General features: G+C 39.2%; 1 protein-coding gene across 1 annotated transcript; it reads right to left on the reverse strand.

The window, feature by feature from the left end:
• Positions 1-9,227: 9,227 nt before the first annotated feature.
• LOC129939625 (exosome component 10) lies at positions 9,228-19,954 on the reverse strand. Its single transcript, XM_056047712.1, has 8 exons — positions 19,736-19,954; positions 19,461-19,642; positions 19,184-19,393; positions 10,542-11,694; positions 10,248-10,475; positions 10,006-10,176; positions 9,465-9,944; positions 9,228-9,387 (listed from the first exon to the last, which is right to left on the reverse strand). The coding sequence occupies exons 1-8, from the start codon at positions 19,850-19,852 to the stop codon at positions 9,310-9,312; spliced, it is 2,619 nt and encodes an 872-aa protein (XP_055903687.1). The 5' UTR covers positions 19,853-19,954; the 3' UTR covers positions 9,228-9,309.
• Positions 19,955-21,602: the final 1,648 nt, after the last annotated feature.

Below are 21,602 nucleotides of genomic sequence, written 5' to 3' on the forward strand. Positions count from 1 at the left end.
CAAGATTTTAAGCTGTAAAATGGGATATTTTGGTTTCACCAAGCGTTTTTAAAGTAAATAAGCTTTTAAATCCCTTTTAAAACTAAATGCCCGTTTATGGCTCATTAAATTTTAAAAGTGTCATTAAAAAATGAAAATGACAGGTTGACAGCTGATGTTTTACTTCTTAAAATGTTTATTCTCAATATTTTTAGATACGGAATGAATAGGTTAACCAATTCAGCATTGCATTACTATTTATAATATTATTTTTATGATTTTAATTTTTAATTCGAATATTAGATTCGTCATCTTCATCTGACGAAGAAGAACATTATATATAGTTATGCGCCACCGTCCAAGCCACACGATTACTCAAACGTTTGTTTTTGATTTGTTTACTCTGTTGTATGTTGAGATTCTTGTCAGTTATTTTAACATATAATGCTTTCTCATTTTTTCACACACAAGAAAAAAGAGGTTTTCTTTTTACAGGGTTGTGAGGAGAACTCTATTTTAACAAAAATATCCCTGAAATTTCCCATTTTTAGCTTGGTGAAACTGAACAAATTTAAAGGCCTGATAAAATTTAAAAAGCTTTTAGATAAATATACTTTTAGTGTTTGTTTATGAAATCGGACATAAGTCCATCTAAACCGATTGAAAAGATATTCGATGGTCGGCGGTCGCACTTACAGTTCTTATTTAAAATTGTGTTTGGTCAAAACTGTTTAACTTCACTTATATTATTTTAACCAAAATAAATTTTTCTATTTTCAAAGTAATAATCTGGCCAAAACAACATAACTCTAACTAAATCTTCTTCGCTTTTTTGTCGCTATAAAGCTGTTTCAAGGCAACTCTCGATGAAACTGACTCCTTTATAAGAACTGTACTGCAAAAGAAGCTATCATCTTTTTTTTTATAATAAGCGCACACTCAAGGGGATATATTACCCTTATTATGTAGACACAGTGTGAGCACTAGGAAAGGGATAGAGGGGTTGAAAGGAGATGTCGACGCACATTGGTTTTGAATTCCTGAATATTGCAGTAGCTGGGAAAGACAGAGTGTGGCAAGGCATTCCACATTTGCATAGTACGGCTAAAGAACGAATGTCTGTACTTTACAGTACGACCGAAGATGGGCTCGAGGGTATATTGATGAGCATTCATAGAAGCGCGAGTATTACGGTTGAACTGTTTAAGGGGAGGAATGCAGCTGGCTATTTCTCTAGAGCATAAACCATTAAAATAACAATAAAACAGGGTGAGACAAGAAACATTTCGACGATGTTCAAGTGACGTAAATGATCTTATGATGGTAATATCACCAATCAATCTAAATGCTCTACGTTCAATACTATCCAAGAGGCTTAAGTAAGTTGCAGGAGCGCCAGCCCAGATATGGGAGTTATACTCAAGCTTTGGACGTATATAAGTCTTGTAAATAACAGCCAGATCAGAAGGGGTGAAAAACTTCTTGCATCGCCTTAAAAAATCCAAACATCTTGCGGCATTTTTGGCGACATCGCGTATGTGATCGTTCCACAAAAGGCGGTTGGTGATACACATACCGAGAATATCGAGATGTTCAGTTTCCTCGATGCAAGTGCCATTTATGGATAAAAGCAGGGGGGGTATATTTCGCTTTAACGATACAAGACAGCATTGCGTTAAATTCCAAGCGGTTTCTTATTCCCCATTGTACAATGCTGTTTAGGTCGGAATTTTGTCGTTGCAGTTCCACATCCGAAGAAGAGGGATTTGGATCTAAAAACGAATATGAAAAGCTAAGAGTACTATCGTCAGCGAAACAATGTATTGGATTAGATGTTGCAGACAGGAGATCATTAATAAAAATGAGAAAGAGTGTTGGAGATAGAACAGAGCCCTGGGGCACACCAGCATTTATTTTGTGGTTTTCAGACTTGAATCCTTCCAATACAACTTGTATTGAACGATTCGAAAGGTAATTACTAATCCAATGAAGGATTGATTCATGCAAACCGAAAGCACGCATTTTCGATAAGAGAGCCTAATGCCAAACCCTATCAAATGCTTTTCAAATATCAAGTGCAATAATCTTACTTTCTCCAAAAATATGTAAAGATTTGTTCCCTGTTCACCAGTGCACCTATTGCTACGAAACCCACTACTGTCGGTCATTAAGAAGCTTCCGTTCTTCAAGATATTTCTTGAGCTGATAATTAATCAGCGTTTCCATGACCTTGGAAAGAAGGGACGTAAGTGCAATCGCTCGATAATTAGACGGTGAGGAAGATTCGCTTTTTTTGGTAATAGGCTAGACAAATGCGGTTTTCCATCCGCTCGGAACGAGACCTGAGGAGTATGACAGATGAAAAAGCATACGCAGTGGTTTTGCCAGCGATGAAGAACACCTCTTCAGAACAATAGCGGGGATACCATCCGGACCAGCAGATTTGTGTATGTTAAGATCTTTTAGGACTCTCGCTGCAGTATGAGTGCGAAAAAAGATTTGCCTCATAGAATCACTAACTCGCTCAAGTACAGGCGCAGTCATAACACTCACTGGCAGCGTTGAATTGGCGGCGAACTGCCAAGCAAAGAGATTTGCTTTCTCTAAAGAGCTAACAAATGGAGTATCATTCACAACGAGCGTAGGAACCAGGAAGAGGAAGAATTCCTCATATTTTTTACAAATGACCAAACATTTTTACTGCCTTTGGGACATTGCAGTATTTTTTGGTCATGTTAAATTTGGTCCGTCGAATATGTGCGTTGCAGGCCTTCCTTCTTGCTTGAACTTATTGTGGTTTTCCTCAGTTGGATTGGCTTTAAAGCAACGGAAACTTACCTTCTTAACCCTAATAACCTCTTTACAGCTCGCATCGAACCATGCGTTTTTCCTTAGGTCTGATGCTTTTAACCCTATTCGAAATAAAAGTTCTCATTCCCAGGAAAATCAAACTTGTGATCATATCAGCGCTGGCGTCAACGTCACTATCGAGGAAGCATAGTGACCAGTTAAAGATCCTGAAGCAATTATTGAGACCATCCCAGTTGGCTTTCTCGTATTGCCAAACGGTTCTCTAAGGAGCTCTTTCTTTAACTGGAGAGTTTTTACACGAGAAATTTGCTGATATGACACAATGGTCAGATGTGCCTAGAGGAGATAGAACACTAATAGTGTACTTACCAGGGTCAGAGGTAAGAAACAAGTCAAGAGTGTTTTCTGCTCGACCTACCACGTCCGATATTCGTGTGAGCTCGTTTAACTCAGCGAAGATCTCAGCACACATTCCTTCTGGTGTTGACTGGCCCGAATGTTGAAGCCATGAAGAATTGTGTACATTGAAATCGCCCGTAACAACGAGGGATAGGACGAAACAATTCTTTGGATGGAATCAGATAAAGCATCAAATTCACGAGAAGTTGATACTCTGTCTAGATTTGGGCTTCGATAAAGGAAGCAATAGTGAATTATTTGCTTGTTCACGGAAAATTTAAACCACATTAAATTGAAAAAAGAATTGGTGCAGAGACCATATTGTGGCAAAATCTGATAAGCAACATCATTCCTAATGTATAAGGCGAGACCATAATGGCACCAAGTTATACCCTTGAATAAAGAATTCAGTGGGATCGGAATCCTCACCCACTTGGGTTTCACTTAGTGCCAAAACGGCTGGCCTGTTTAGAGCAGTATGAGAGTACACAGAAAGAGAATTCGCTCTGTTACTGGAATTGTGCCTGCAGATCAACGCGGTTGCCACACACACCTCAGATGAAGTGATTGAGTCAGTTAGGGATCACATAAAGTCCTTTCCTTCATATAAGAGCCACTACACACAAAGGACAAACGATAGTCTTATTTTACTAGCAAATTTATCTCTGGCAAAAACGTTCGAATTGTATAAAGAACAAGAAAAGTATGTTTCAAGGGCAATTTATGAAAGAGAATTTCATAAAATGAAATTTACTTTTAAAACACCCAAACAGGATACATGCAACACCTGTGATACCTTACAAATGAAAATTAAGGTTGCATTGGAAGAAAAGAGTGATAAATTAAACCATCTTAAAATGTTGCTGGATAAAACGAAAGAAAAAGACAAAAAGATTGGCTGCGTTCAATCTCGTGTTGGGTAGGGAGAGGTGGATTTTTAGATACCTTGTTGAACGAGTTGGATAGCTCTATTGAGATAGCTGTCAAAAAATAAAAACAACTTTCAGCTGTTCACAAAAAGCAGAGAAACTACAAACGAAGGGCCCGTTCACACGATTCGATATTTTCACCGTATCGGATATTTTCTCGATTCGGTGTCTTTCCGTTGGAGTGTTTAGACGGTACGGTAATTTTACCGTACACCGTACTCAACCCTACACCGACGACCCGCTACGACTATATACTAGCAATAAATTATTCGACAGTAGCCCAGACGAAAAATGACGCATTATCGGTCAAAATATCGAATCGTCTGAACGCACTGTCTATAAATACATTGCCACGATGAGCGGAATCGGTTTTTTTATTGTACGACCGAAAACGATTTGCAGAGACAAAACCGAATGACAAAATCGACCTAATCGGTAATTTTACCGTATACAGTTAAATGCCGTGTCGTCTGAATAGGTATACTCATTTAAATTATATTGACAGGTAAAATCGACGATACGGCAAAATCGCCGATTCGGGATCGTGTGAACGGGCTCTTAAGCTTCGAAGTCAAAATTGTTGTAATATAAAAATAAATAATAAAATAAGGATTCTTCATCGTCTATTATGTACAGAACATCCTCAAATACAACTTCAACTAACATTTTGTATCTTTTTGTTTACCAACAAATACAAAAAGCTGAAATCAACTTTCAAATTTCTTGAAATTCAACCATATGTTTAATCAGCTGTTCTGTCAGATACCTATATACCCCAGAAATTCTTGGATACCTTTTTTGACATCTCAGTTGTTTTTCATCAGCTGTTATTTTACACGTAAAACACTAACAAAAAGGTATCCGGATACCCTATCTGTCTGAGATTGAAGGTTTGTTTTGTCTTTGATTTGCAACAATGTCTTCCAACACCAAGCTCAAAAACCAAGCTTGTCTACATCAGTTGCCTTTTATAAAAGGCAAATTTGACCATTTAATCTTATCACACATGACCTACCAGATGGAACATCGTAAAATTATGTGTGGCATGACGGAATTGCAGAAAGAGGGGCAAATAAATTAGCTTCGTGTCTTTTTCTGCATCATAAAAATCTTCTAACAACAATCAAATCAGTTAAGTTTTATTCAGACACGTTTGGAGGGCAAAATAAAACCACAAAAGTTGTCGCAATGTTTGGTTTCTGGTCACACGCATATGGAATGCGACATTGCTCATATATATTGCATCAAAATATTTCTGAAATAACCAAAACGGGATTTAAAAAAACAGAATTGAACTTTTAAACGCGTTTTTCTCAAAACTAAGATTTTGGACTTATGTTGTTTTGACCAGACCAGAAAATAGCACGCAACAAAAATAGATTCAAATTTTAAAAATTTATTACCAAAATGTTTAAAATTTTGCACTCACGTTAGTCTAAATAAATAAATAAAGTAGGTGGCGCAACACTCCATGAAGAACCAGGGCCTAGTGACTTACAACTCTCAACCATTCCTGTGTGCTAGTAATGTTTATATGCCAAATCAGCTTATTTGAGAAAGCACTTTTTCATGACAAGAATTACCCTTGGAGGATTTGGAAATTCCTCGCAAGAGGCAGTACCCGTGAAAAAATTTAGGTGGCACAAGCAGGGATTGAACCCAAGACCCCTTGCATGACAGTCCAACGCACTTTTTTTTTTTTTTTTTAATTCATTTTTATTAGTTCAATCTTCAACCTATCTTAAAGCTAGACAAAAATTCATAAAACTAGCCTAATTATCCATAACTTACAACTAACTTAATGGTCCCATACGGACACTCTAAGCTAAACTATAACACTAATTACTAATGCCTTTCGGCCTTAAGATCTATTTTACTTCAATTTAAATTTTATTTGTTTTGTTTTTATTAGAAAATTTTGAAAAAACTAATATCAATAACGTTTTTTATTTATTTTTACTTACAAACTACTTAAAATAAGGTCCTTAAATAAAACTTAAAACTAACTTAAACTACCTATTCTACCTATAAACTACTTAAAACTAGAACAACCACAGCAGCAAATCTAACTATCTAACATTTTTGTTTTTCATATTTCGTTGTCTTTTTTTTTTTTTTTTTTTTTATTTATTTTTTTTTTTAATGTTTTTTTTTTTATTTTTTTTATTTTTTGTTTTTTTTTTTAATTTTTTTTTTTTTTTCGTGCCACCATGCCTATTCTACTTAAAACTAAACCCTAAACATAAAACAAGTATGTAAGCCGGCCAAGGCTTAAAACCCCATCCCGACTACCCAATATCAAGTGCCGATTGAAGCCACCAAAACTGGTTCTCCTGCTTCACCCTATCAGTTCGGTCCCGTTCGGACACAGCCCTACTGAACCGAAGGAGCTCTGCTCCGCCTTGTGCCATGACGTCCCGATTGTACAGGAGTCGCCTATCCACGGTTCTTCGTCTGACGTGGTAGATTAACGGAACTGCCAATCTATCCTGTATCAGACCGCATCTATCTAAAAAGAGGAATGCCTCTGGGGGAATGAAGCCGCTCAAGCGTGCACTCTCAAAATACTCGTCGTTCGGATAGAACGCCCCGAAAATTAAATTGTTGGTCGAAGACATAGCTCTTGCAATGTGACCTCGAACGAGTTTTATCACGAAATTGTCAATTCTGTTGATTCGAGCCCCGTTGTATAGGACCTCGTTGGAAAAATAATGCACATAAGAAGACTCGGCTGTTCGATATAAGCCGGTACAGCGTCTTAAACACTGCCGCTCGAACACCCGAAACTTCTCCATCTGGGAAGGGGCAACGCTGAACCACACAGGACAACCATAAACGATCATTGGCCGTATGAGGGCCATGTAGCAAATTACCTTCACTCTGGGGTCAAGCCGACTGCTAAAAAACAGTCGTTTCGTCAGAGCGAAGGCTCCTCTGGCCCTGGTCAGAGCAGCATTTATATGTCTGTCGAAATATAAATACTGATCTAACCAGATACCGAGGTACTTCACTACACTTTTGCTCGCCAATGGCTGCCCGTGAAGATCAACGATGACCATCTTGCGCCAATTCTTACCGGAACAGAATTGTCTCTGACTTCTGGACATTTATTTTCAGTTTCCAGTCGTCGCAATATCGCTGAATCTTGTCGAAATCACGCTGCAAGAGAATTCTAATAACCTCAACCTTTTGGGCCGTTCTGTACGCAATTACTACCTATCAGATAGCTGGTGTAAATGTTGAAGAGAATCGGCGAATTCACCGCTCCCTGTTGAAGACCATTTTTAATTGAGAATGTTGTGGTAGAAGTTACATTGCCACTTTTGACAACAAAAAAAAACAGTCCAATGCACTAACCATCACGCTACGGATACTGCTTACGGTTAGTCTATTATATTAAATTAGCGTAAATTCAAAGGATTTTGATAAACAACATTACTAAAGCAAGCATTAAGAAAAAAGGAAAGGATGGTAAGTCATTTTATATTCGTGCAGCACGGCTAAAGAACCAATCTTTAGTCGTAATGGTACGACCGAATTTGTAGTATACTGATGAGTGATAAATGATTAGCATTCCTGGAGGTGCGAGTATTACAGTTTATTCGTTAAAGTGTATAACGAGCAAGGACGATCCTGAAAAAAGAGACTCTCTAAACTGCACCAACTATAGAGGAATCAGTCTACTTAACAACGCTTACAAAATCTTCTCTGCCGTAATATGTGAACGTCTAAAGCCCATCGTCAACAACCTGATAGGTCCTTATCAGTGTGGTTTTAGGCAGGAAAGTCCACAGTCGATCACATTAAGGCAGATCCTGGAAAAAACAAAACAACACCAAATCGACACCCACCATCTTTTCATCGATTTCAAGGCCGCATATGACCAGCATCTACATGAACTTGCTGCTTAGAGCCATGTCTAGTTTTGGTCTCCCTGCTAAACTCTTTCGTTTGTGCAAGATGACCGTGAAGAATTCAAACTGCTCATAAAGGTTGGAAACAACTAAACAAAACCTTTCGATGTAAAAAAGGGTTTAAGACAAGGTGATACGCTGTTATGCGATTTTTTTAACATCGTACTTGAAAGAATAGTGCAAAGCTCGCACTTCAACACTAGAGGCACTATCTTTCAAAAGTATGTCCAATTACTAGCATATTATGCTGATGACATAAACATAATCGGAAGAACTCAGCGTGATGTTAATGGGGCTTTCGTGAGCATTGAGGCAGAGGTAATACAAAATTGGTTTAACGCTTAAAAATAAAGTACATGATGTCGTCAAGAAAGAACTTACAACACCGACGTCTTGGTCAAAACGTCACAATCGACAGACGTAACTTTGAGGTAGTCAAGGACTTCGTCTACCTAGGCTCCGCTGTAAACGCAGAAAACAACACCAGCGCTAAGATCAAACGCAGAATAACTCTTGCTAACCGCTGTTTCTTTGGACTAAGAAAGCAATTGAGTGGTAAAGTCCCCTCTCGAGGGACCAAAGTGTTGCTATATAAGACCCTTATCATCCCCGTCCTGCTATACGGTGCAGAAGCATGGACCATGACAAAAGCGGATGAAAGCACCTTGGGTCGCTTCGAGAGAAAAGTTCTTCGTGTGATCTACGGTCCCGTATGCTTCGGAGGGGAGTGAAGGAGAAGATGGAACGACGAACTGTACGGGCTGTACAGCGACGTAGACTTAGCCAGAAGAGTAAAAGTCCAACGACTAAGATGGCTGGGTCACGTAGAGCGCATGGAAACCAATGCTCCGGCCCGGAAAGTCTTTGAATCCGCACCCACAGGACAGCGCAGTAGAGGAAGACCGCGGATCAGGTGGCGCGCACAAGTGGAAGGTGACCTCACCCAACTTGGAGCGCGAAACTGGAGACATCTAGCTAGGGACCGAGCTAGACGCCACCTTAAGTAAGTAAGTAAGTATTTATACTAAGCCGTTTAAAGCATTCTATTTTCTTGCAGTGTTATTAGGGCAGAATTGTTGGAGGGGGAATTTCAACTGCAATTTCTATCTAAATGATAAAACAAAATAAACAAAACTTATTTAAACATCTTCTGTCCTTTCACCTACTTTCAGTTCCAAATCAAAATAAAAATAAGTTGCAGTTTCCTTTGTCAAAGGAATTTATATTTCAGTTTAAAAAAAAAAAACAATATCAACATTACAAAAGTTCCAATGGGTCTATTTTTTATTTTTTACATTACTAAATGTAAATAGTTTGTTGAATTTCTTATTATTAGCCTTATTGTTTTTGCCACCCTGTAATACAAAAATAAATATTAAATTATACATGTAACTATGTAAAAGATTACTATGAAGAAATTCTTCGAGCTTACCTTCCCATGAAACTTGGGTTTCAATTCGGTGCCCTTCGCCTTCTGTGCGCCTCCTTGGAACTTTTTAAAGTCTACATTCTTATAATCAAAAGCCACAGGTTTATCCGAAGATTGGGCAACCTTATTGCCCTTGAATTTTTTCTTATTCTTCTTGAACTTGCCATTTTTCCCGTCTGGTGTTGCTGTTGTTGGTGGTTTCGATGTGGATGATGGTTCCGATGGCTCGCTATCTTCTACTATCTCCGGTTGAGTAGTAGGTTTTGAAGCTCTGAATGTATTTTTTGTAAGGTCTACAAATTTCAAATGTTCGCCATCAGCCAGAGGTTTTGGATGTTCTCTTTTAAATCTTTTTTCTTGTGGCGATTGGCTTTGGTTTTGGGGATTTAAGCTTTCTGGATTCTTTCGTTTAAGATTTTGCTTAAGAGGCACGTTGTACATGTTGTCAACTTCATTTTTAACTATTGGCTCCTTTTTTACGGGCTAAAAGAAGTAAGATTTTCAATTTATGATTATGGTTTAAAGTTTGTTTTTCATCAATTACCAGTTCAGTTTTAACGGGACAAAGTACTTTCTTAGCATTTTCAGCTTCTATCCTTGCTAGTTCTTCTCGCTTTTCTATCTCAACCAATGGCAGGACAGCAACGTAGCGGGCATATGGACTGATGAACTGCATTTGTTGTAACTTTTTTAATTTTTCTTTAACTTCCTCATCCTTAAAATTATATAAATACGATTATTATCAAAAAATCTTCGTGAGGTAAATTTTATTTGTTAACAAATTACTTCTGAGTTTTCGGGAGTGTCAAACACACTCAATGCTGGTTTGCACAAGCTGCTGTTGCCAGATTCATTTGTGTATTCATTTTGGTCGTCAGAAGACTTTAAGAGAGTAGGAAGGTCATCTCGGAATTCTTCTAAGTGAGAAAGGTCATGAGGACAGTATAACTTACTGTTGTAGTCCTTTACATTGGACACAACTGACCTATGAACACTATTGGCCTCTAGAATTGGCTAAAATAAAACGATTGAATAAAAACAAAACCTTTTTTACATGAACAAACAAATATATTTACATACCTTAACTAAAGGTTGTTCACGAGCCTTGTGTATTATTTGATGAAGAGCATGTAAATTTTGACGCACAAGCGGTGGAATGGGATTGCAACAAGCCAAAATACCTTGCATCTCTCTTGGCAAACTCTCCGATATTTGCATCATCATGTGATTGGGCAGGACATAGCCATAGCTTTCGTCCTCTTGACGAGCAATCGCGTCACGCCAACGGAAAATCTCTTTCAAGGCAAACAATTGCCTATTGTCAAATACTCGCTTTGACTTCTGGAAAATTTCCATATGCGAGTCATCACTGATTTTTGGTTTTTTATAGCGCTTCTTGCATAGTTCCGTACTACGTTGATAGACCGAACGTAAAACGTTCGTTTGATTATTTGCCTGTTCTAGGAGGTCATTTGTCAGTCGCTCGTAGATATAAATCAAGTTGTGGGTATCTTGACGAGCATAAGTTACTAACTCTTCAGGCAATGGACGAATACGCCAGTCCGCTAGCTGAAACGTCTTATCAGCTTCTATGTCACAGTAATGCTTCAACAAGTAGGCCAACGAAAGCCGAGCCAAGTTGAGACTTTTGGCAGCTTGATGAGTATCGAACATATTAACAACGTAAAGGGAAAGATCACGCTGCAGCCATTCTATATCCGAATCAGCTCCATGGAAGATTTTCACGATCTTAGGATTTGTAAAGACTTCATTCAAAATATGCAGCTCATCGCGCAACTCTAGAGCATCCAATATGTAGTCCTTCTCACGTGTGGATATTTGCATTAAGCAAGTAATACCTTGGAAGGTTCTATAGGAGTGATGTTCCACATCAATGCCGATTTCTTTGAATTTCTTCAGGTCTTCGAGTGTTGACTTTAATTTATTAACAGTGTCAACATAAACAAGTTCTGTCTTTTCGAGTGGCATTGGTGTAACTGGTGATTTCTTTTTTAGCTGCGCAGTTGGAGGTTCAAATTTCATCAATTCAAATTCATACGGATGGAGGTAGCTCTCAATGTTGCCATCTTCATCATATTCAGGCAGAACTGCTAGAGGCTTGAGTGAATTGGGTTTGTCTTTGATTTGTGGTACGAATGGTGTTTTGGAGCTGTTGTCAACTGTCATCTTGAACTTTATCTGTGGTCGAGCTATGTTCTTTGCAGTTATCAACCTAAAAAAATGTAATTATTAATTAAAGGTTTATTTCTGAGAACAGAAGAAAATTCGTTGTTTAATTTAGTATCCTTTGAAGGAGCTACAAACATTTTGCAGTGATATGTGCAGAATTACAATGGAGAAATTACGCTACTTGATAAAGTTTGGACACAATTTTACCCAACCTTAGCAATATAAAAAAGAATTAAGAAAGAGTAAGAGGTCTTCTTGGAGAAATTTTTGTGGTAAAATAGAAAATACTTCAGAAGCCTCAAGACTCAGGAAAATTCTCTCAAAAAGTCCAACAATACCTAGTGCTTAAAAGACAGAAGCAGGCACGTGGACTATCACAGATGAAGAATCTCTTAATCTGTTATTAGACACCCACTTTCCAGGTAGTTTTAACACACTCAATGACTTAACATCAGAGTCTCAAGCTTCTACAAGCGATTTAGTTGATCTAATAACGCGGGAAAAACTGCAATGGGCCATAGACAGCTTTGATCCATATAAATCTCCAGGACCAGATGAAATCATTCCGGCCGAACTACAAAAATGCTCAGACATGATTATTCCACCATTGGAAATCATTCTGACAAGCTGTGTAAGGTTGAGATATATTCCCAAAGCCTGGAGAATGGCAAAAGTAGTCTTCATTCCCAAAGCAGGGAAACCCTCACACGTTAACCCTAAAGATCTACGACCAATCAGCCTATCATCCTTCCTTCTTAAAACCTTGGAAAGATTGATTGAAATTTATATCAGACATAATTTAAAACCATGTCTCATTTCCACAGCTCAACATGCTTACTCTAAGGGAAAATCAGTAGAATCAGCACTTCACTCACTGGTACGTACTATTGAACATTCCCTCGAATACAAAGAATATAACCTGGTAGCGTTCCTAGATATTGAAGGAGCTTTCAACAACGTCAGTTACCAGGCGATCACAACAGCAATGGATAAGCTGAAATTAGAGAAGTCACTCATAGATCTTATAAGTCTCATGCTCAAAAGCAGGACAATAATTTCTAACATGAGAAGTTTTACTACCACCAGATCGGTGAATCGAGGCACTCCCCAAGGTGGAGTCCTTTCGCCTCTTTTATGGAACATGGTAGTAAACGACCTACTTACAGCATTGGAAGCAGAGGGTTTCAAGGTGATTGCCTATGCTGACGACGTTGCGATATCCGTATCTGGGAAGCACCCCCAAGTTCTCTCGGAACTCCTACAAAATGCCCTAAACAGGCTAACTAAATGGGCTAAGCAATGTGAATTGGACGTCAACCCACACAAAACAGAATTCATACTCTTTTCGAGAAGATATAAAATTACTCAGATTAGCCCACCCAAGATTAAAGGAATACCATTAAGCTTTTCCGACCAAGCTAAATATTTGGGCCTCATTTTAGACAAAAAACTAAATTGGAAGGCAAATATTGATGAAAGAGTCAAAAAGGCTACTGTAGCGCTTTTTACTTGTAAAAAGGCCATAGGATCAAAATGGGGCTTCTCCCCAAAAATAACCCACTGGCTATACACTTCGGTAATCAGGCCGATACTCATTTATGGAGCCGTCGTATGGTGGACCGCACTGGATAAGATGGTAAATCTAAATAAACTCATTAAAGTCCAGCGGTCAGCAGGTATGTGCATCACAGGAGCACTTCGAAGACCGATCACGGAGTTGGAAGTGGTATCTTTTCAGAACAACTGAATCTCAGTCTATCCTATAGACTTCCCAATCAATGTAGTGTATTCCAGACAGAAGTAATGGCGATTAAAGAAGCACTATCCTGGCTCAAAGAAAACGTTATATCTTGTAAGGATATACGAATCTTCTCGGACAGCCAAGCCGCTCTTAAATCTCTCGCGTCTGTCTCCACAAACTCTCGAACAGTCCACGATTGTCAATCATCTCTGAAGGAGATGATATTTGCATGTAGCAAGTGGTGTTCCTATGTTATGTTTTTGTCTAACATAAGGCAGAAGTGTTCCGTTTTTGGCGAGCTCATCGGCTTTGCAATTTCCCGGAATGTCTCTGTGGCCCGGCACCCAAATGAGGTGAATATTAAACTGTTGTGCCATATCTCCATTAGAGATGATCGACAGTTATGGACTGTTATAAAGTTTGTAGAGACAGAGTCCAGTGATTTGATAGCAGCCTGACTATCTGAGAAAATAGGATGTTCACATGTTGATATCACGTTTTCTTTAAGCCAGGACAAGACTTCTTTTATCGCCAAAAGTTCCTCCTGGAACGCGCTACAATGATTGGGAAGGCGAAATGAGAGACTTAATTTCAGTCGTTCAGAGTACAAACCTCCACCAACCCCTTCTTTCGTTTTTGAACCATCTGTATAAAAATGGATTGACCCATCTTCCAGGAATGTCCTATCATCCCAGAAAAATCTGGGAGGTATAGAGATCTCGAAATTTCTATCGAATTGCAGTTGGGAGATGGTGTAGTCTGTGTACTTTGGAATTGATTCTAAATACCTAAGAATTACGGAGTGGCCAATGTTGTTGTTAGTCCACTGCGACGAAGCGTTGAAGCGAGTAGCAGAGCTTGCAGTTATTTGTTTGCTAAAAATGTCAAGAGGTGTTAGGTAGAATAAGGGTCCAGTGCCGCAGATGGGGTCGTTCGGAGCCATCCGCTCATACATAGGCTTGCTGAACGTTGGACTTTATTTAATTTATCCCGGTTTATTCCGTTCTCTGAAGCAGTTCACCATATTCACACCTTACATTAAAATCGGTCTGATCACCGATGTGTATAAAACGTGATTCTGGGTTGTAAGCCCCATTTATTACCAATAACTTTTTTGCAAGAAAAGAGAGCTACAGTAGTTTTGTTGACGCTTTCCTGTACATTGCGTTTCCAATTTAGTTTTTTTTATCTAAGACAAGACCCAGGTATTTAGCCTTGTCTGAGTATTTTAATTGGATTCCTTTAATATAGGGAGGGTTAACAAATGGAGTTTTGTATCTCCTAAGACCAAATTGGTTTTGTGTGGGTTAACACCCAGTCCACACCGATCAGCCCAAAGTATTAGTCTAAGCATTTTGTAAGAGTTCTTTTAAGGTGTTAAGATGCTTTCCTGAAACTGCTATAGCAACGTCGTCCGCATAGACTATCACTCTGAAACCCTCCGCATCCAGACTAGTTAGGATTTCATTCACCACTAGGTTCCAGAGGAAAGGGGATAGAACACTACCTTGCGGTGTCCCTCTACTAACGAATCGTCCCAGTTTTGAGTTAATTATTCTGCTAGTAAGCATTACATAAATTAAATGATAGTGCAGATGTGTCCACGTTGTTAAAGGCACCTTCGTTTGTAACGCTGTTTCCACCGATTTATCGATCAATCTTTCCAAGGTCTTAAGAAGGAATGATGATAGACTTATAGGTAGTAGATCTCTAGGATTGACTTGCGAGCATTTACCTACTTTGGTATAAAAACAACTTTAACTTCTCTTTATGCCGAAGGAACATGGACCAGGTAAAGACAGCTAGAAAAATTTGACTCAAGGATTAGTGCAATTATGTCAGAAGTCTTTTGTAGCTCGACTGGTATTATTCCATCTGGTCCTGCAGAGTTAAAAGTTTTGAAGCTGTTAAGAGCCCATTGTTGCTTATCTCTTGTGATCAGACCTTGTGGATATGTTGTATTTGAACTTGAACGTATATAATTGTTGCAAGTTTCGGTAAGATAACTAGCAGGAAAATGAGTATCCAATAGTAAGATCAGCGATTCATTACTTGAATTTTTCCAGGAGCCGTGTGCATTTTTCAAGCAGCTTGGCATCGCTGGATTCGTTGAAATAATTTTCCGTAACCTAGAGGCTTCAGAAGTTTCTTCTGAACAATGGCTAAGGTGGTAAATAACGTTTTAAAGACAGTAAACAGCATTGAGTTTTCGGCACGTTAAATTTCATTTAATTTTTGAATCCCCATTTAATAATGCTTTTAGGTTCAGGTCAGAATTTAATCAGCTTATCATGTATTGCTCTTAAAGATCCACCTCCGAGAATCTAAACATTAATGTGAAAAACTAAAAGTACTTTCGTTTTAGCATGGAGATCATTAAAAAAAACGTGAAGGAGTGATGGAGACAGGATAGAGCCCTGAGGCAACAAGCATCATTTTGTTCGAGACTAATTGATTCAACCCCTTAAATATATTATAATTCAGCCACAAATGTCCGAATTTGTCATGAAAAGTTTCATTAAAAGGATAAAGTGCTGCAACTATAACCGTGGTATTTAGGTGATATCATTTTCTATGACAATGGCAACCCAATTTTTCGCCCATGCTCTAATGCACAAACTTTCTGGTTCTTGACAAGGCATAAGTTTATTTCTTTTGAAGTTAGAATTGAGAAATTTCAACTTTAGAATAAGGGTAGATGTTCAAATGGTAGACATGTGCATTCAAGAGGACACAAACGTCCACAGGTTTTTTAAAAACCCACCTCTGTCTATCAACTCCTACTCTCACCTCCCCGCGGTGAACATCGGGTGCCTAGTACCTCAACTGGAGATTGGGTTCTAACCCCAGTGGAAAATTGTTGCAGGCAGCATACGAGAGAGGGGGAGAGGTGTTTCCACTAAGGCACCTCTTCTTATCCAGACGGCAGCGGACGAATTCTTGAGATGGAATCAACGTTGACGTCTACAGTTCCAGTAAGGTTGAACTACTTAGTGAACAACTTATAGGGCTTCTACGACTTATTCGGAGCCCAGGCCTATAAGTAGCGGTTTATCCGGCTCCCCGTCCTTGGAGTTATATTAAGGATCTAGCGCTCCGGGCTGGGGGTTCTGCCTTCGGGGTGACTTCCTGACCACGTAAAAAATACATTAGTTACGAAGCACCAACAAGCCTCGGATACGGACAGATTCACTGTTGACAACCCAAGCAAACGAAATAAGGACAACAAACTTCGGATTTGTACTTGGACCACGTGCAGCCGAACAATTAGCGGAATCCCTAAACTGCTGAAAGGCAGATATTACCGGATGAACGGGGCAAACGCAAACTAAAAGGCGATTCTGCGACCGAGAACAAACACATGGTCTATTTGGGTGTGATTTTGTTGTTGGAACTAGACTCAGGAAAGAAGTCTTGAGTTTCAACAGTGTGAGCGAACGCATCACGACAATCCGCATGAAGGCTAAATTCGCCAACATTAGCCTAATATGCACGCATGCCCCAACAGAGGAGAAAGATGAAGACACCAAAGACATATTCTTCGAGCTCTTGGGCAAGACTTATGAGCAGTGCCCTGGCTATGACATGAATATTATCTTAGGAGATTTTAACGCCAAGCTAGGAAGAGAAGACATCTTTGGTGGCATAATCGGGAGATATAGCCTGCACGACACCACCTCCGACAACGGATTTAGGCTGATCGATTTCGCTGCGGGGCGAGAATTTCTGGTAGATAGTACGCAGTTCACACATCTAATTATCCACAAGGGGACATGGAAATTTTCTGATCAATCAACAGATTGACCACATTGCGATCGACACACGACACTTCTTCAGTATACAGGATATCCGAACTTTCCGGGGGGCCAATATTGACTCGGACCACTACCTCTTTGTAGCCAAGGTACGGCTACGGATATCCCGATCCAAACCAAAACAAGGAAGTACTGTGAGAAGATTCGACGTTAGACGGCTACAATCGCAAGAGACTGCCATGTCCTTTTCCGATCGAGTCTCTAATAACCTTTTAAGGAGTCCTATGCTGCCTGCATTTAGCATTGAAAACCAGTGGCAACATTGCCTTGCAGCCATCAGAGATGCCGCCTCTAAAGTGCTAGGTTTCATACGGCCATCACAGCGAAATCCCTGGTTTGACGACGAATGCCGGCAAGCGCACGCAGCAAAACAAGAGGCATACAAAACGGCGCTGCACAAAAGGACTAGAGCTGCGAGCTCTACGAGCAGAAGAGGAGAGAGGAACACCGGCTTCTTAGATGGAAAAAAAGAGAGCATGAGAAGCGCGCGATCGAAGAGATAGAGGGATGTCACAACAGGAATGAGGTTCGTAAATTTTACCAAAAGGTAAAAAAAACTTCCCAAGGGTACCAGCCACGAACCGAAGCCTGTAAAGACGATCAGGGGAACATCGTAGTAGAACCGCAGTCTATGTTGAGAATATGGAAAGACCACTTCTCTAAATTATATAATGGTGATTACGAATCGAATTTTCCGCTATAAAGGAGATAGAACCACTCAACCTCGGCGACGCAGATCAACAGTTCCGCCTACCCGACCTTGACGAAGTGAAGATAGCTTTTATCTAAACTGAAGTTAAACAAAGCTGCTTTAGCTGACGGCATCGCTGCCGAACTATTTAAAGCAGCAGGCGATGACTTGGTAGGGAGCATGCACCAACTCATTTGCAAAATATGGTCGAAAGAAAGCATGCCCGATGATTAGAATCTTAGCATAGTTGCCCGATACATAAAAAAGGAGACCCTCTAAATTGCGCTAACTACAGAGGCATCAGTCTCCTTAACATTGCATATGAGATCCTTTCTGCCGTATTATGTGAAGGTCTGAAGCCGTTCGTCAACAACCTGATAGGTCCTTATCAGTGTGACTTCACACCAGGAAAGCCCGCTATCGACCAAATATTCACACTACGGCAGATCTTGGAAAAAAACCAGGAAAGAATTCTACAAAACTCAACCGTCAACACTAGAGGCACAGTCTTCCAAAGGTCCAATTACTCGGCTACGCAGATGATATTGACACAATTGGAAGATCAAAGCGTGATGTCAGTGCAGTTTTTGAGCATTGCGACGGAAGCGAAGAAGATGGTTTTAGTGGTCAATGAGGGCAAGACCAAGTATATGCTGTCATCAAAAAAGGACACTGAACAACGACGTCTTGGACAAAATGTCACCATGGACAGCTATAACTACGAGGTAGTTAAGGACTTTGTTTAGCTAGGCACCGCTATAAACATAGAAACGACACCAGCGCTGAAATCCAACGAAGAATAACTATTGTAAATCGCTGCTTCTTTGGACTTTGAAGGCAATTGAGAAGTAAAGTCCTATCCCGAGCATCTAAAATCACCATTCTTAAGACACTCATCATCCCGGTTCTCATTTATGGCGCTGATGCCTGGATACTGCCAGAGATCATGAATAGCGAACGGACATCAACGCTCCAGTCCGGAAGGTCTTCGAATCCAATCCCGAGGGACGGCGAAGTAGAGGAAGTCCACGACTCAGGTGGAGCACGCAGGTGGGTGAAGACCTCAACCAACTTGGCGTGCGAAACTGAAGACAGCTAGCTAGAGCCGAGCTGGCTGGAGACGCATGTTAGTTGAGGCACAGGTCCACCCCGGACTGTAGCGCCACCTTAAGTAAGTAAGTAAGAATAAGGGTAGGATATTTTAACACGCAAAATGTATCGAATTGAGGCCCTACCTCATTTTTTTTAAATAAATGCAAACAATTATTAGATTATTATAGCTTACCTAGCCTTTATGGATCCTGTTTCATTTCTATTTTTTGTATTCCAACTTCCAGCTCCTTTGCCTGTGGCTGTTCCATCTAAACGAGACTCAATAACCACCGTCTGTGGATTCTTTTTGATGCCAGCTAATTCGTCTAAATTAGAATTGATTCTTTCCAGCATGGCATCATTGCATTCGAGCAACATTTCAAATTGTTCATCTTGTTGACGTCTGTTTTAGGAGTAAAATGTGATGTGAATTTGTTTAGTTAGCTGAATTAATAAGAAATCATTTTTACCTTTGTATATTTCCTTTGATATTTTGAAATTTCAAAACTTTCGATATAAGACCCATGATGCGATAGGATTGTGAATCGACAATTTTTCCAAAGGTCGGGTAAGCACAGTATAAATCTCTTGATGTGCCCGAAGGAAAGGCATTAATGATTTTGGTGGCATTTATTATTTTACCCAGTCCAGACTGTAGGTATTGTATTTTTTGTTAAATTAGTTTGATTATTTATATTTAAATATAAAAACTTGTGGCTCAACAACAAATTATGTATAGACAAACCTTCGCATATTCTTCAACAGTTTGATCTCCAATTTTATGTTGAATTTTTGGCTTTTTCGGCGTAGTGTCGTTGGTTTCTGCACGCGATTCATGTTGTTTGGATTTTTGTTTATTCATTTCTAAGATTTATTTTTTTATTATTTTGATTTAAAATAATAAAGAATCAATCTAAAATTAGTGCGTTAAATGCTGAACAGAGCAGCGGACTGTCAAATTTTGATTTTTCAGAGGTTATGTTGAGCAAAACAAATCGAAAAAGCATGAAGTAAAAAAGCATTGCCATGCATATTGTAGAAACTACGTAAAGAATAAAGTTAAGCTGCTAGCAGAATGACTAGCGTCGTATGTCTTAAGCAAGTCGTGCATAATCGAGACATTTGGATTTTTTTAATTTAGGATAACTTTATCATATATATAGGGTTTTTGTTACTCAAGGTTTTATTTTGATATAAAAACAACAAAACTATCAACAATGTAAAACAATAAAAGCAAAATCCTTACCACTATTAATCAACTTTTCATGAAATTAAAAAAAAAAACGGATATTGTCGACTGTATGTATTTACCCATTGACATATTAGATAAGGATTGTTAAGTCTCACACAAAAACACCTGAAAAGTGAAGGTTGACAAAATTAGAATTAATTTTTAAACGCCATGTTTGTTTCTTTATCTCTGTAATCATTTTTTTTTTCAAAGAAACTGAGGACATCTATAAGAAGCGTGTGGTGACAAATGTTGAGAAGTTCAAAAGCAGAAACGAAGTTCGAAAGTTTTATGAGCAGGTGAAACCAAATGCTGCAAAAATGAAAGTGAAAACATCATATTAGAACCGCAGTCAATGTTGAGGATATGGAAAGACCACTTCTGCAGACTGTATAATGGCGATGACGAACCGAATTCCGCGGTCAGCAGGATGATCCATTTAACACAGACGACGAAAGCCAACAAAAATTCCGTCTTCCCGACTTAGACGATGAAAAGATTGCCATATCTAAGCTGAAGTCTAACAAAGCCACTGAAGAAGATAGCTTGAATGCTAAACTCTTTAAAACAGCTGGAGATAATTTGGTAAGGAACATGCACCCACTTATCTGAAAATTATGGTCGAAAGAAGGCATGTCCGATGAATGCAACCTCAGTATTGTCTGCCCGATCCTGAAAAAAAGAGACCCTCTAAACTGCACCAACTATAGAGGAATCAGTCAGCTTAACATCGCCTACAAAATCTTCTCTGCCATAATATGTGAACGTCTAAAGCCCATCGTCAATAACCTAATAGGTCATTATCAGTGTGGTTTTAGACCAGGAAAGTCCACAGTCGATCAAATATTCACATTACGGCAGATCCTGGAAAAAACCCAAGAACACCAAATCAACACCCACTATCTTTTCATCGATTGCAAGGCAGCATATAACAGTATCTACAGGGACGAGCTGTATAGAGCCATCTCTAGTTTTTGTATCCCTGCCAAACTCGTCCGTTTGTGCAGAACGACCATGGAGAATTCACGGTGCTTTATAAAGGTTGGAAACAACTTAACAAAACCTTTCGAAGTCAAAAAACGTTTTAGACAAGGTGATGCGCTGTCATGTGACTTTTTTAACATCTAGCTTGAAAGAATAGTGCAGAGCTCACACGTCAACAATAGAGGCACTATCTTTCAAAAGTCTGTCCAATTACTAGCATATGCTGAAGATATTGACATAATTGGAAAAACTCAGCGTGATGTCAATGGATTGAGGAGGAGGAGTTGTTAAAAATGGGTCTATCTAATGAGGGCAAAATAAAGCACATGCTGTCATCAAGAAAGCACCTTTAATACCTTCGTCTCGTGCAAAATGTCACATGCGACAGACATGACTT

Source organism: Eupeodes corollae, chromosome 1 (assembly GCF_945859685.1).
Source record: "Eupeodes corollae chromosome 1, idEupCoro1.1, whole genome shotgun sequence".
In the NCBI taxonomy this organism is placed as follows: domain Eukaryota; kingdom Metazoa; phylum Arthropoda; class Insecta; order Diptera; family Syrphidae; genus Eupeodes; species Eupeodes corollae.